This window comes from Phalacrocorax aristotelis, chromosome 6 (assembly GCF_949628215.1).
Source record: "Phalacrocorax aristotelis chromosome 6, bGulAri2.1, whole genome shotgun sequence".
In the NCBI taxonomy this organism is placed as follows: domain Eukaryota; kingdom Metazoa; phylum Chordata; class Aves; order Suliformes; family Phalacrocoracidae; genus Phalacrocorax; species Phalacrocorax aristotelis.
Genome location: NC_134281.1, coordinates 11,667,035 through 11,682,052, shown reverse-complemented (window position 1 = coordinate 11,682,052; position 15,018 = coordinate 11,667,035). Strand labels below are relative to the sequence as shown.

The 15,018-nt window shown below is 45.4% G+C and overlaps 2 protein-coding genes across 3 annotated transcripts; one reads left to right on the top strand and one right to left on the bottom strand.

Moving 5' to 3' along the window:
* Nucleotides 1-4,300: 4,300 nt before the first annotated feature.
* TMA7 (translation machinery associated 7 homolog) lies at nt 4,301-9,381 on the bottom strand. The gene is made up of 5 exons (XM_075095959.1): nt 9,254-9,381; nt 9,125-9,180; nt 8,724-8,962; nt 6,702-6,789; nt 4,301-4,475 (listed from the first exon to the last, which is right to left on the bottom strand). Exons 1-3 carry the CDS (start codon nt 9,267-9,269, stop codon nt 8,759-8,761), a joined length of 276 nt encoding a protein of 91 aa, XP_074952060.1. The 5' UTR covers nt 9,270-9,381; the 3' UTR covers nt 4,301-4,475; nt 6,702-6,789; nt 8,724-8,758.
* On the top strand, nt 9,245-14,730 carry CCDC51 (coiled-coil domain containing 51). Of its 2 annotated transcripts, none has more exons than XM_075095958.1 (5): nt 9,245-9,385; nt 10,944-11,204; nt 11,335-11,681; nt 11,986-12,150; nt 13,853-14,730. In XM_075095958.1, exons 3-5 carry the CDS (start codon nt 11,373-11,375, stop codon nt 14,627-14,629), a joined length of 1,251 nt encoding a protein of 416 aa, XP_074952059.1. In that variant the 5' UTR covers nt 9,245-9,385; nt 10,944-11,204; nt 11,335-11,372; the 3' UTR covers nt 14,630-14,730. The 2 variants fall into 2 exon arrangements, with proteins under 2 accessions (XP_074952059.1, XP_074952058.1); XM_075095957.1 differs by having other exon boundaries at nt 9,380-9,605.
* Nucleotides 14,731-15,018: the final 288 nt, after the last annotated feature.

Sequence of the window (15,018 nt, the reverse complement as noted above, 5' to 3'; positions counted from 1 at the left end):
CGTCGGGTCGGCGGGCGGCTGCGGCGCGTGCGGTTTGTTCCGGCGGTTCGTTCCCCCTCTCCCCTCCCTTCCCCCTCCCCCGGGGCTTTGCGCCTCTCGTTGTTCTCCTTTACATTGCATTTCTGTTGTTGCTTCTTTTAATTTTAATTATTAAAATGTTCTTATCCCAACCCGCGAGCGTTACCCTTCTGATTCTCTTCCCCCATCTACCGGTGGGGGAGTGAGCGAGCGACTGTGTGGGGCTGAGCTGCCGGCTAAACCACGACACTGGGGCAAATAATTGCTTATTGATACACTGCCAAGGTTATATTTCTGTCATGTTCTGGCCAAATCTAGAGGAGGTTGTCTCCCATTCCTTCTTCCTCCCCATTTTAAACTACGCCCCTCAAGTTACCTGCCTTGACACCAGTGGAAAATGGGTGTGCACTTGGGCTGCGTTGGTAAGGATCTGCCACCATCAGTACATGACTGATGTAAGTAAAGCGAAGCAACCTTGTGTTTTCACTCTTCTCTGAGCATCCAAAATTGTGGGCACGCTCTATCTATGGTTGCAGTTCATGTGTTGGAACTGAGCTCTGCCCCAAAAGGTACCAGTGGTGGCTCCTGTTGCCTTCAGTGTTCCACACAGACGGGCAACACATCTAAAGTAGCTTTGCCCCACACCTTTGTGCGAGTATTTTTTCTGATACACAAGTTATCTTTGTCCAAAATGCAAAAAGCATTCAAGCAGGCTTGAATTTCAACCTTCACCTGCTCTATCTAGCTGGCAGGACTCAATGTGGTCTCCAGAGAAGCACCGTTAGCGAACACAATTTTCTCTGTGTCACCAAAGGCTGATTTTTTTTTTTACCCCCTTGGAGGTCAGCAGGGATCTGGATCTGTCTGTGAACTATTAGCATGTCAGATAAGGCTGCTAGAAGGGGTAAAAATATCCTCTGCAGTTCTGTAATGTTAGAGGCAGATATGGTATCGATTACATTGTCCTTGTTACTTGTTTTTAAAACAAATGGCTCTCCAAGTCCTTGGGTGTCCAGAAGGCCTGGTCCTGATACCAGTTCTATCAGTAGCTCTAGAGTTGTTAAAACCTAGTCCTGCTAGAACCTAATGTCTCCCATCTTGTAGTGAACTTGGACCAAGACCTTCCCTCCTTTCCTTTATTTTTGGTCTTTTGAAATTTTGGCTAAAATTTATGTCCAGCCTTGACCCATAAGACCCAAGGTACTGACTTTGCATCATAAAGTAGTTAAAGAGGTTAAACAGAGGCAAGAACAAATGTAAAAACATACCAGGAGCTGGTTAGTGTACAGATGATTGGATTAATTTCTCCCTCTGTCAAAGATACAGCCCCAAGCAGGCCACAGAAAGTTGAACTTACGTAAAAATTCAATGGAAATTTAACAGTTCTAGCTGGAAGTTTACTTTGTACTTAGGAAAGTGCTTTGCTTGCTTTCTCTAATTAAACCAAACCAAAATTCCATTTTCACAGTCTGAGAAGTAAATACTATCCTTAGGAAGCATCTAAGGAAGAAAAATAACGCCTGTACTTCTGGGAAGTTTAAAATGAGGTTAGCCTCATTTAAAAAGAGGGATCCAGGGGAAATGCAAGATGTTGCTCTGGTGTTGTGCTGCCAGCCAAGCCACAAACTCATGTCATAATTTGAGACACAGAGGTGCCCGATTGTGTTCAGCCCCCATTGCACTCAATTATTAATGTGCTTTGACCTTTAAGTACAAAGTGACTGAAACCTTACATATATTAATGGTAACACGGGCTTTTTCAGACAGAAGCATTGTATGACTGTAACTGTTGCAGTTACCCAGCCTGCCAGATCATGTTGCAGCTGTGACCAGAATTCAGAGAACGATCCTTCTGCTTGTATCACTCAGAGAGGCTTCTAGCCTTTATCCAGAGGTGCTAACACCATTCACTGCCTATCCTGTATTGCTCTAGGTGTTCTTTTCACTCGGACCAGTGTAAATCACCTGAATTTATTCATATAGGTTGTGAAATACCTTAGCACTCAGGTAAGAAATCCAGAGTAGCTTCATCAGAGATACTAAGGAGCCAATCTACTATAGTTGTGTAACAACTAAACAGTTTCATCTCATTCTAACAATCTCTCCCTCACTTTGTTTACCCTGTCATGCCTTGACGTTTCCAAAGACATTCTTCCCATATTTTCCTGTAGCTGCACCACTAAGATGGCTGCACCCCTAAGACAGGAATACAGGAGTATATATGTTAAGTAGCATACAGGAACACCAGAGATCCTCTCCCTCATAGCATCCAGGGCTACCCTTCTCCCCAAACCCACCAAAGTAACACCAAAGCTGATTCACCGAAAGCTTTAAAGAACATACAGGCATGGTTTTAGACCAGAAAGGGGGCACCACACTGTGCTGTCGTCCAGAAAATCCAGCTCCCAAAAAAACGGATAACTTCTGCACAAAGGGCACTGAGAAAACTATTATGTCCTTGCACGGTTCCAGGTGGTGGGATGCTGTGGCACAAACATACAGACGACTGTAGTCCTTGAGGAACTCCATAACAAAACATGTCCAAGGTTTGCTCTATTAGACAAGACCTCCAGGACCTTGTCCACAGATGCTGGAAAACACCTCTCTCACGCTTAGAGCCAGCAGCGAACACAGCAGCAGGGAAAGGGGTAGAAAGTTTTTCTCTTTGGGGAGGCCTCCATGTTACAGAACGGTCAGCCCGGGATGCCAAGCTGTGGCCCTGCACACAAGCGCCTCCCTTACCGCATTAGGGATGCTCTGACCCTGTGGTCGGAGGCCCCGGAGTGCCGGCGGTCCCGGAGTGCCAGCGCCCACCCGAAACTCGCCGTGAGGCGGGAGCCTCTCGGCACAAGGCGCATGCGCGCAGGCTGCACGGCCACCGCATGCGCAGTGCGGCGCTCCCCGGGCGAGCAGGCACTCGGGTGGCTTTGCCGGGCAGGGCCACCGGCCGCCCGCGGCCGTGGCCCTGTGGGAGGCTCCGTGGAGCCGCACCGCGGCGGCACTGCCGGGCAGCAGGCAAAGACGGGGCTACACCCCTGCCTTGGGAGGTCCGGGGAGGTGACCCGCTGCCGCGGCGGGAAGCGTCGCGCATGCGCAAGCTGCACGCCTGCAAGCCTAGGACGTGCGTGAGCGAGCGCCGCGTCGTCAGTGCGCGTGCGTCAGCGGCGATTTCGCAGGCCCTCGGCGTGAGGAAGGCGTGCGCATGCGCAAGTCCACAGCCCGCCCGCGGTGTGGGTGAGGAAGGTGTCCGGGGGTGTGTGGTATCCCGCGGCTGCACTGCGCATGCGCTCGGCGGTTGCCTGCACCGCCGCGGCGAGACCGCTAGGGGGCGGCAGAGGCTCGCGATCCCCGCTCCCGCCGCCCGCCTGAGGGGCCGCTGTCCGCCTCGGACCGTAACACCCCCAGCCCTCTAGGAACATCTCTTACAAGGAAACCCTCAGAGTAGCACCTCACCCACTGACGACCAACATCCGCAGCCCAGAACGTGTCTTCAGATTTACTACGTAACTCCCCGCAGAAGCGATACTCACAACGGACAAGAGGGAGCAGCCTGTGTCCCACTGTTACCACTCTCCCAGGTAAGAAGCCCCCACGTTAATTCCCCCTTAACTCCCGTCTCAGGAGCACCATATTCCCGCCCTGAAGTTTCCATACCCAGCGTACCGTCACTGCTATCCATTTCAAAAATTAAGTTCTACTCCCATAAGCACTGTGCAGTTCTCCCCGCACTCCCCCAAGGCATTGCTGGGAGCGTAGAAGGGCTGTGATGTTTCCAGCGTGCAGCTCAGGGAAAACAAGGTGTAGGTGAGTATTTGTAGGACAAAGGCAAGTGTATGTTCAGCAGCCACTGGGACTACAGCACCACAGCGCGTACACTGCGCATAGCACCACAGCATACCTAAGTAGTAACTATGAAAAGAAGTATTAGGATAGTGATTGACCCTAAGGTAACCACTTTGCTGGCAATGGGAGTATAACCCTGCCTTTTGTTTAGAGAAAGCTTCTAGCTCTTAGGAGCGCATATGCTGATATAGTCACATCTTGGACAGCTGCAGCCAAAGCTGAGCCTCCAGATTAAAACTGCAGATTTTAACACTCAGACCCTGACTGCCATTGTCAAAAGAGAGCAGAAGTTGAAATTTATTCTCACAAATGACTATGAAACCAGCAGATGCACTCAGGCTGCATAAGGTCACAAGTGGTCCTCAGTAAAAGCATCATTTCCAGTATAAAACAGTAATGCCATTTTTAAAACAAAACGTACAGGTAAAGAGGGAAAATATTACATCTTAACAAAAAAGATTTATTCAGACTAAACAAAATGTACAATGTTTCCCAAGTGACAGTGAGTTTTCGTGAAACTCTGAAGTCTGCAGGTCCATTGAGTAACCCGATCACTTCTTATCCCGCAGTTTGATCAAACTACTTTTTGCCAGACTTCTTTATTCCACCACTAGCTGCCAAAAGAAACAACACAACTGGTTAGATGACTGTTACAGAGCTTAGCTACAAATTTCGTTTCTCATAAAATCAGACCCCCACTAGACTGCCTGTACAACTCAGATCCCCACTGGTGAATTGTTTTTGCGTGTGTTACTCTTCTGTGTTTGTGATCTCACATACTTTGTATGAATAACTTCCTTAACATGAGAAACCAAGTTTCTCCTGGAACCAAATATGCCTATAAATCTACAACAGAACTAGATATTTCAACAATTCCTTTGTTCCTCCATGGATACCCTCCACTGTTTATTTCTTATACAGCAGGAGTATAGTCTGGTCAAATCAAATTCAAGGCTAAGGGAATAAAAGCAGCGGTATCCCTACAGCAACCAGAGCCCCCACTTGGGACCAAAGCTTTACAGAAGCAGGTACTGGAATTATGAGAACTCCAGTTCTCTGCAACTATCCGTTCTCTGCAGTCCCTATTACTGAAGAGACTAAAGCAGGGTGAAAGAAAAACCTATATTAACACGGCAACAAGTGTGGCATTTTTTTGTAAATGCTATTTTACAGCATGTTTCATGTATGACCAGTGGAAAGGAAAAAAGAACAGCAAGGCTGCAGCAAGATGGGCTGCAAGAGCTGATGGTCACCAGCAGACTTTGCACCACAACATGATTCTAACAGCGTTGCCTTGCTGAGGCTCTTGGGAATAGTCTAGCCCTCCCACAATAACATAATAATCACTACCTGCTTTGGCAAGCATTGGACAAGGACCCAATGACTGAAATTCAGTCTAGAAAAAGGCAGAGTAATCATGGCAGGAAAGAAGTATGAAGAAATCTGTAAGCTGAAGCGCCCTATACAGAACAAGTTTTGGATGGTAAGGACACAGAAGAGAGGCTCAGTGAATTGTTTTGCATTGGTCTGTAACACCATTCTGAGTCTCACACCCAGCACATTTTTTGTATGCTGATAAACCAGAGAAGCTAGATCAATTTGAGATAAATAAACAAGAACTACTCCAAGTCAGTAGGACTGGATGGCACTCCCTCCAAGAGCACTGACAAGCTCTGATGTGAAAATGCAGAACTGCTGGCTAAGATTTGAGACTTAACATTACAGCTGTTCTCTCAGAAGACTCAGACTGCCAGCACAGCTCCCAGATACAGAAAGGGTTCTATAAAGAACTGGGGAACTATAGACCAGCAAGTCTGACCTTGATCTCTGGGAAGGTAACAGAGTCTGTAACAAAGCAAATGGATAAACATGGTCATGTGAAAGTTAAAGGACTTCCGTAAATGGTAAATCCTTCCTCACTGACCTGCTAGAACTCCATGAAGGCATCAATATGTCTATGGATAAAGTGCATCCGGGGGATTTCATACCTTCAAACAGCATCTGACAAGATTGCTTAGCAAAGGTTGTTACGGAAACTAAGTTGCTATGGGATTGCTCAAAAGGTCCATCTAGGACTTTTCAAGATTTAAAGCTTGCTAAAGAATAGGAAGCAAAGTATAACAATTAATGGTCTTCATGGAATGGAGATGGGATTAGTCACATTAATGGACCACAGGTCAGAAACACCTAGAGGGAATAGACACCAGGGTGTACCCTTTAACATTGCTAATCTGATCACTGCAAATGCTGGAGGCGTGCAAGGTGATGCTGTCTCCTACTACCACCCTCTGAGACAAAGATGCACCATCAAGACGGACCCTGCAAACTTCCTTCTGTGGCACAGTGTACTTTACAGGCACTTAGGCAAAAGAGTTGAAACCAGACTAACTTCCAGCCACAAGTTGTTGGTTTGGGTTTTTTTCTGCAAGGAATTTATTGCTCTGGAAGAAATTCATCCCCTAAGAGAACAAGTACTGGATTTGTTAAACTTTCAGGACTGTGGCAAAGCTTAAAAGTAATATATCTGGAAAGAAAAGGATGGTATGCTGAAATAAGAGCAGAAATGTCTCTGCACCATCCCACCAGAATAGGTTAGCATGTCAGACACACTGTTATACCTGTTAAACCTGCACCCGCATCAGTAATTTAGGGGTGAAATTGCATAGTGAAAGAAAAAAAAATAGCCTCTATTTGTTATTTGTCTCCACCTTCCATCGACTTGCTGGTGTATTTTAAATAATCTGGAGGTACGTGCCTTTTTATGTTTGTCAAGCAAAACCATGAAATTATTGAAGCCAGCAAGCCCTCAATTTTTCCTGTCAGTTTGGCACCTCACTTACTGAGGGGCCCTTTTCCAGCAGCCTTTGCTTTCATCTCCTCAAGTTTCTTTTGCTCCTCCTTCTGCTTTTGTTTAAATGCCAGATCTGTCTAAAGAAAAGAACAACAGCGTTTGTTAACATCTCCTCCCAAAAAAAAAAGTAAAAAAAAACTGACAAGCAATGAGAAACAAATGTAATGTTCTAACAGCAATAAAAACCTGACTGAGCTGATGCAAGTCGGCTGACTACTACTAAATATGCAAAACTGTGACAAAGGGTATTTTTGCTGTACCAGAACACAGTGACTAATCTTTAACTGTCTATGTTTGATCTTTCTGAAATTAAACATGTGTTGTTTCCCACGGCATAATCTCATTCTGCCCTCTGAATAATCAACGTTTGCACTAAAAGCATTAATTAGCATGCCACCAGTGATACTGGGAGCCTAGCACCCAAGAGCTGTCTCACAATAAAACTTGGATTATGTGCAATCTCAGAAAAAAAGGTTGCTTTTACCTTAAAAAAAGCATTAATTAAAAAAATTCCTTCCATGCATATGTCATTATTTTTGCTGGGTTTAATACGTTTGTATTAGTTCCAAGAAATCTAATGAGACCACTGGCAAATTGTACAGGCAAGCCAGACATCGAGCATCCCTGCTAGAACAGCCTCCAGAATTCAAAAGAGCTCAGTCATACTCTGTCCCTGAGCCACATACTCTTTGTAGACATCAAGGCCAAATTGACCATAAGTCTTCTTCCTCGGCACTCAGGATTTTGGGGTAACTAAACCGAGGGCTTTGGCAACTGAGATTGTATAGATTCTTCACCAATCCAGTCCACAGCTCAACCACCTCTATAACTGATAAGCTTTCCTCTTCTTTAAGTGACAGCTTCCCTTGCTGCAATATAAGCCTATTACTTCCCCTATCTACCCCACACAGAACAGAACATTCTGTTTCTCCATGTTTTCCACTGTTCTCTTTTTCACCTGTAGACTCCTGTCTCTCTTAGTAAAACAATCCCTCCCATTTATCCACTTTTGTGTTGTTTTTTTTTTTCTTGCAATGTGTTGCCCCCATGTGCTTGCAGTGCTGAGAGGAAAAGAAGTATTATTACATCATGTCTGACACACAAGATTTTGTTTATACATCTTGTATGATTTTTTTTCTTTTGCAACACCTGAATTTGCAGGTTCACATTCAGTGTATGATCCAAGTCTCAAATCCTTTTAGGTAGACCTGGAGTTTAGCCAGTCATTCTCTTTGTATTTTTTAAGTTGATTACTCTTACCAAAGAAGGAGACTTTGAATACATGCTTAATTAAATTAATTTTTTTTTTCAAATTTTCTCCAATTTGTTACAATTACTTTGACCAGTCTTGTCCTCAGACAGCCTGTGGCCCCTCAAAATTTTGTTTTCTACAAAGACAATAAGCTGTGCTGTCAATAACTCAGCCAGCCAAGGCACTAATGAAATTACTTAGACTCCGATCAAAGACAAAAATCTGCAAAACCCTGCTCAATCTGTCCTTCCCGTCAGACAGCGAATTGTTAGTAACTGCTTTTAGAGTGTGGTATTCCAGCAAGCTGCACGCTCACCTTCCACCATCTGTGGAGGTTTCCATCCCTGCCTTGCACTTGAGAACGTGACACGAGCTACCGTCAAGAACCTTGTACCTACTCTTTTTCTCCTCATACACAGGGCACCATCTGGCTACAGAACAGAATTTCCTTTGTTTGCTGCAGTTGTAATAAAATCCATACTGGCTATTAATTTTTATGTTATTATAACTTGGATCCTTGTAAGCACTTAACTGGTTCTACCATTTCTCTAACTATCAAGCTTATCTAGAAAGCTACGGGTTTTTTTCCCCTTTTTCAAAGAGACATCATACTTGTCTTTTTACAGCCACTGGTGCCTCATCCACCCCCCAGACCCTCAGAAATAACGGCTTACACCCGTGCTCCGAGCCCTTACACCTAAGTACCACTAACACGAGATTCACTAGTACCTAACTTATTTAAACCCCTTGATAACCCACAGGCTGCGTGTCCTCTCCCAGGCTCTGGTGACCCGTTAATTCGTTAGACTGCCGCTTCGGCGAGGGCGCTCCGGCCTCCTCCGCGCCACCGGCTTTTCCGTTACCCAGCGCTGCCGCAGTGACCGCGGCCGCAGCCGGAATGCCAGCAGGGGAACAGCACGGAGAACTGGGACCACGGAAGGCAGCGCGTCACCTCGTCTCCCCTTACAGCCGTAAGTTTTTCCGTCAGAACGACGAGTCTACGGAAAACGACGTTTCTGAAAACGCGTATTGCTAGGGAAGGCTGAGCGCACGGAGCAGCCCCGCCGCCGGCACGGGCCGTGGCTCAGGCCGCACCCGAGAGGGGCCGGCCCGGTGTCGCTGCACCCCCGCCGCCGCCGCTGCCGCTGCCCCCACCCTACCTCGTCAAGGTCCTTCGACTGCTTCTTCGGCTGCTTCAGCGGCTTCTTCTTCCCACCTACAAAGACAGAAGAGACGGTAAGGCCCGGGAAGGAGGGTGGCGGCGGCGAGGGCCCCGGACCCGGCCTTACCCTCTCGGCCCGACATGGTGCCCGCTCCGCTCCTCCGCACCGTGCCTGACCCCGCGCGGCCGCCGTAGCGCTTCCGCCTTCGACTTCCGCCTTCACGCTTCCGCCTGAGGCGCCGGGCCGGTCCCCAGGCAGGTGGGAGGTGCTGCTGGGCTGGGTGGTGCGGCGGGGCCGGCAGCCGCGGCGGGCTACTCCGGGAGAGTTGCGCGGTGGGGAGGGAGCGGCGCTGTGCTGCCCGGCCCGGCCCCGCCTAGCCCAGCCGCTCACGATCCTCTGGGCCGCCCCTGGCGCTGGCGGCGGTGGCGGGCGCGGCCTGGGCGAGGGCTGGCGGTGCGGGTCGCCTTGTGTAGCTGAGGTGAGCCCGGTTGCTGCTACCCGGTGGCTGCTAGAGGCGTCTGGTCCGTGGGGTGGCGGGAGCGTGGTCTCGCAGCTCTGCGTGCGGTGGCGGAGCCTCTTCCGGCCGGGAAGGGGTCGGTCATGCGGAAAAACAGATCTTCTCTCCCCTCAAGGGTGAGAAGTAGAGCTGGGAATGTGCAGTGGCGTGTCGGAAATTCTGGGTTTACGTTTTGGCAGTGGCAAAAAAGGCTGCTGCAAAATAAGACGGGACCCACAAAAGCTAGTATTACCACCGATGTCCAATGTGTGCAGCAACTGGGGTGTAAAGCTTTTGAAACAATGCTTATGTCAATGGCTGTAGGCAGAGGAAACTCATTTTCTTACAAGAGGAAGCAATAGAGGGTCAAGGCATGTTATCTCAGATGAAGCTTTCATAACTGCCTTAGGTCCTATTAGCTCAGACTTAGAGTACTTTCTTTGCAGTCTGTTTGCAACTGTCTACGTAGAAATTCTTCTAAAAACCTCGGCTTTGTCTCTCTTTTTGGTATATTGTCTCAGTAGCCTGAGTATTTGGTAAAACTCTTCATGTAGCAGTGCAATTAAAAGAGGGAAATTTTGCAGTCTGGAACAAAGTTGAGCTGAGGTTTAGTACATGGCCTGCAATGTAGAGTAGATGGTGTAATGGTAAGACGTATGAGTGATGCTGGAAGGAGAAAGAATTTACTTCATTTCCATGTTCTTGTGGTTTTGATCTACCATATGATTATGCATATAAAACAACTGGTAAGATTTTCACAACGCTGCTTGGTTTTATTAGCCACCTAAAATTAACATGGAAAACTGTTTTAAAATAATTTTGAAAATCTATGCAGCAGCTGTCAAGCTTTCTCAATAATCCATGTTTTTATATTACATTAGTCAAAACCTAGTTAGTCATACTCAAACTTCATATAAAACCTTATTTGAAAGTTTTCCTGTTTACAGTTTCTAGAGCAATGAGCTCTGCATAAAGTTAAGATCTTATTTACAAATCAGTAGACAATAAACCATAACTAGCAGTCTGCTTTTGCAGTGTAGGCAAGAATTTTAAGCTCATTTTAAAATGCAGCCCTAGCTGTGTGTTCACTACCTGATACTTTTCTAACCTGGAGGCTCTGCCCTGTGTTTTACTTTTGTAGGCAGTCTCATGAGAATGCCTGTTGGGTTTTCTCTCTGTCCTTTATGTTTTTGTCTTTGCATTCTTCAATACTTTATGCACCTGTAGAGTGTCAGATAAAGGGAATGATCAAGCCCCACTTCTTTTCTTATGAAGATTTTTTTCCTTTTGTGTGTTTTTTCTTTTTCTGTTCTCTTGCAGAATCGTTAGCACCTGTGACATGGTACACCAAACTCAAGTGTGAAAGCACAAGGCAAAATTTCATATGGCAATCACTTCTGTTCCTAAAGCATTAAATTACGCTGAAGTTACTCCCGCTGCTACTGGACCTGCACATGGTCACTATTCATGCAGTGAGGGAATTAGTAACCAAGAAGCATGATGGGAGTACTAACTAACAGCAGAAAAGCAGGAATCTGTGGCAGAACTGCCCTTTGTTGAAAACTGCAGAAAGTTCTCTAGGTAAGTAATGGCGTAAAACCCGTGATGGTTTAGCCATTCTCCAATTTTATTGGTTTTGGTACACATATGGTTTTAAGAGGTATTAATTGGCCATACTTCAATAACATCTTTTGCTTCTTCATCCTTGTAGCACTTTTATTCAGTGATTAAATTCAAGACTTGGAGCCAATGAAGTATAAGTCGGGTGTGGCCTCGGTCTCCTGTGGTCTGCAATATCACCATTTGTTGATAAAGTGGAGCCCAAAAATGAATTTACATGTAGTGCGGACTTACTGCTCATCAGCACCTAAGAGGCCAGAAGCCAAGTCTGCAACAGAAGTGGCCATGGGTCTTCTGAATCGGCTGACTGAAGCTGGGACCATTATGGGAAAAAGCTCTCTCCAAAAAATGTCTGCAACATGCAAGAGTTGGTGGGACAGATATGAAGAGTTTGTTGGAATTAATGAAGTTCGAGAGGCTCAGGGAAAAGTGACAGAGGTAAACATGGAGATAACGTGGAAATTTTGAAAATATGAGATAAGATATATGAAGTACAAACACTGTCTGTGAGGCAAAAAAAAGAGCCTCCAATGAGAATTGTGTCTTTTTTTCTGCTTTGACTGTCTGTGCAGATACTATGAATGTGTTCTAGTCCATGCCTGTTAGTAAATAGAACTCATCCCTTAGATTGAAAGGGAGTGTGGTGTGTTTGGTTGGGGTTTTTCCCTGCCCAGATTTCTATAATTAGCGATTTAAATTTGTCTGGTAATAAGTCTCTAAAATAAGTACTCTTTCTTCTCAGGCTGAAAACGTCTTTATGATAGCTCGAGGGATAGTGCGAGAGGCTCGAGAAAATGTAGAAGCCCAGCAGACTAAACTGAAGGAAATTCGAGATCGCTTAGACAGGGTCTCTCGGGATGACACCCAGTATTTAGAACTGGCTACTCTGGAACACAGGTTGCTGCAGGTAATTTGTTGGTACTTGAGCCCTGGAAAATATGACAAAAATCTGTGTGCTTTGCTTCTGTCACCAGTGACTGTTTTTGCAGATGCAGTTCAGTTCTGAAGTACAGTGATCTGAGTCAATTTCTGATGATACTTCTTTTAGTTAATTGAGATTTTTTGATCTGCTCTACTAATTGGAGATGTTAACACTAATGTAGGCAGCAAATTTGAAGAAAGCTGAAGTTAATGAGCTTAGGAAATTAGTTGTTTGAGTGGTGACCCATACATGAGTAGTCAACAAAAGCTGTAATTCAATGAATTAACCTTCCATGTGATGAGAGAAGCTCCTTTCTAGTTGTTAATCCGTGAAAACTCTCTTACCTGCCTTCCATGTGGCTGCACCACCTAGACAATTCATGGGAGCTTTTGTCAGCAGCAAGGGTGAGGCAAGCATGAGGGAGGTCTTCCCCCTCATGAGGAAGGGCAGACCTTTCCCCCCATGAGGGAGGGCAAGCAAGGAAATGAGGTTGACTGCAGCGCAGGTAGGGGCAATATCCTCACCAACAGGACATGGTCCTACCATACCTCAGCTGGATAACCCAAGCAGGGCTGGTGACAGGAGCACATTTATCAACAGCCCAACAATCACAGAGAAAGGGAAGGTAGCAGCCGAAGTCAATCCAGGAAATCCATAGGAACAGCTGGGAACAGGCCTGGAAACAAGTACGCACCTATGTCAACACTTAAGCAAGAAGTGGGTACTCAGGCATGACCTTAAACGGAGCTCCTGGGTCAGTGGGCAGAACATCAGGAAAGAACTAGAGATCTGGTCTGTGTGGATGAGATGCCAAAAAGAATTGGAGCTCTGTGTGACTATGAAGAAAGGTAAAAACTCAAGTCACCGCTGTCCATAAGGTGGTGGTGTCACCTTACAAAAGAAATATGTGCTCAGAAGAATGAGAATAATTCTGGGAGATGCAGTTAGCTGGCAGACAAGCTTACCTCTGCCAATAGCAGTGATTCCTTTGCTAAAACACCAGAATTTTACTGCAGGAAGATAACCAGGAAACCTTCTGCTATTTTGCTGAGAGAAAATGGCTTACAAAAGGAACTGCTGTGCTGAAGCCAGTGAGGAGGGAGAAAGGCAAGACACTTGTCTGTGAGCAGGGTAAGAAAGAGAAGGCAGAGGGATAAGAAGTGTATATGTTCATGAGATGAATCTATCCAAGACATCCTTTCCAATTGTATTTTCATTTCCATTTTTTAAGGGGTTTAGAACTGAAAGGGAGAAGTGTGGTAAAGGTAGTGCTTTGAGAAGTGGGCGGGGCTGGAAAAAAATGAAGGTTACAAGGGGAGAAAGACCTTGCCTACGCATACCCTTTTCTGTCACCAGCATATGACAGATTCTTGTGTAGGGGTTCTTCAGCTGTAATTCTTGATGGCCTTCTCCATTTTTCAGCTTTGACTTAAAATGATGTCGCATTGACTTAAGTAGGATCAATAAAGAAAATCCCACATTAAAAGGAAAATTTCTGAAACAGAACTAATGGATGTTCTTCATTTCAGTTCCTTCATCTGCATTGGGGTTTTGGGGGTTTTCTGGTTTGGTTTTGTGGTTTGGTGGTTTGTTGGGTTTTTTGTTTTAGTTTGTTGGGGTTTTTTTTATTGTAGACTTTAGAGCTTCATGTTATATCTTCTCCTTCAAATCACTGTATTTCTTGCAGGAAGAGAAGAGGTACCGAGCTGCGTATTTAAATGCAGAAGAATCTGAGAGAGAAAAATTCTCTCTCTTCTCTGCAGCTGTAAGGGAAAGCCATGAGAAAGAGCGAACAAGAGCTGAAAAAACAAAGAATTGGTCTATTATTGGTTCTGTACTGGGAGCCATTATAGGTGTTCTTGGTTCCACCTATGTTAATCGAGTGAGGCTGCAAGAATTAAAAGTCTTGGTGCTTGAAGCACAGAAGGGCCCAATAAACCTGCAAGAAGCCATCAAAGAACAGGCCTCCAGCCATTACTTACAGCAGAAGGATCTCAGTGACGTCATAGCAGACCTGAAAAATGTGCTGCAAACAAGGACATCACAGGAAATAAAAGAAGGCACTTCATTAATTAGAGCAGACAGGAATGACTCCATAAAAATAGATTCTCTTTTAATTCCTTTAAATGAACAGCTAAACTATACTAAGCAAGTCAGTTCATGTCTAGGGAGTTTACAGCAGCAGTTTAACAGTCTCCAGGAAAGTCTAGCACAAATGATTTCGGAGGTGCAGAGCGTTAAACTTGCGGTCCATTCTAGACCTACAGAAAGAGTGATGCCAAGGTCTTCAGTGGAGGGTAAGAGCCAGGTTTCTGCTGTGAGAGATGTGATTTTAGAGCTGTGTGATACCGAGCGGAGACTGGAAACACAAATCAAGAGAAATTCTATTTACAGCACTGCCGTGACATGCGCTATGTTTGCTGTTACTCTGCCAGTACTCTATATTATACTTAAAGGGAACTGATCACTACTTGCCACAATTTCCTAGGTTAATAAAAGTAAACTTGCACTATATAAGTACTTGTAGTACAAGTCCAAATAAAGTTGCATTAGCATTTCTCATTATGCTTTCTCCTGTATATTTGGAAAACTTGTAAAGACTTAGTCCATCTACAGCTGCAGGCTCCACGTTAAGTGTTTGTCATGCCTTGTGGTTTTTAACTCCTCACGCAAAGGAAATTCCACAGTTTCATCTGTTGATTTCATTCACTGTCTAGTCTTGTATATCATGCCAGTCGGTGACTTTCACTCTGGAGCTGTATTTGTGATTTGCTGTTCAAATGATTCTTTTAATCTGTCATTGATCTAAGTGCTTCATGTGTAATCCTTTATAATTTCTCTCCTGATTTCTTC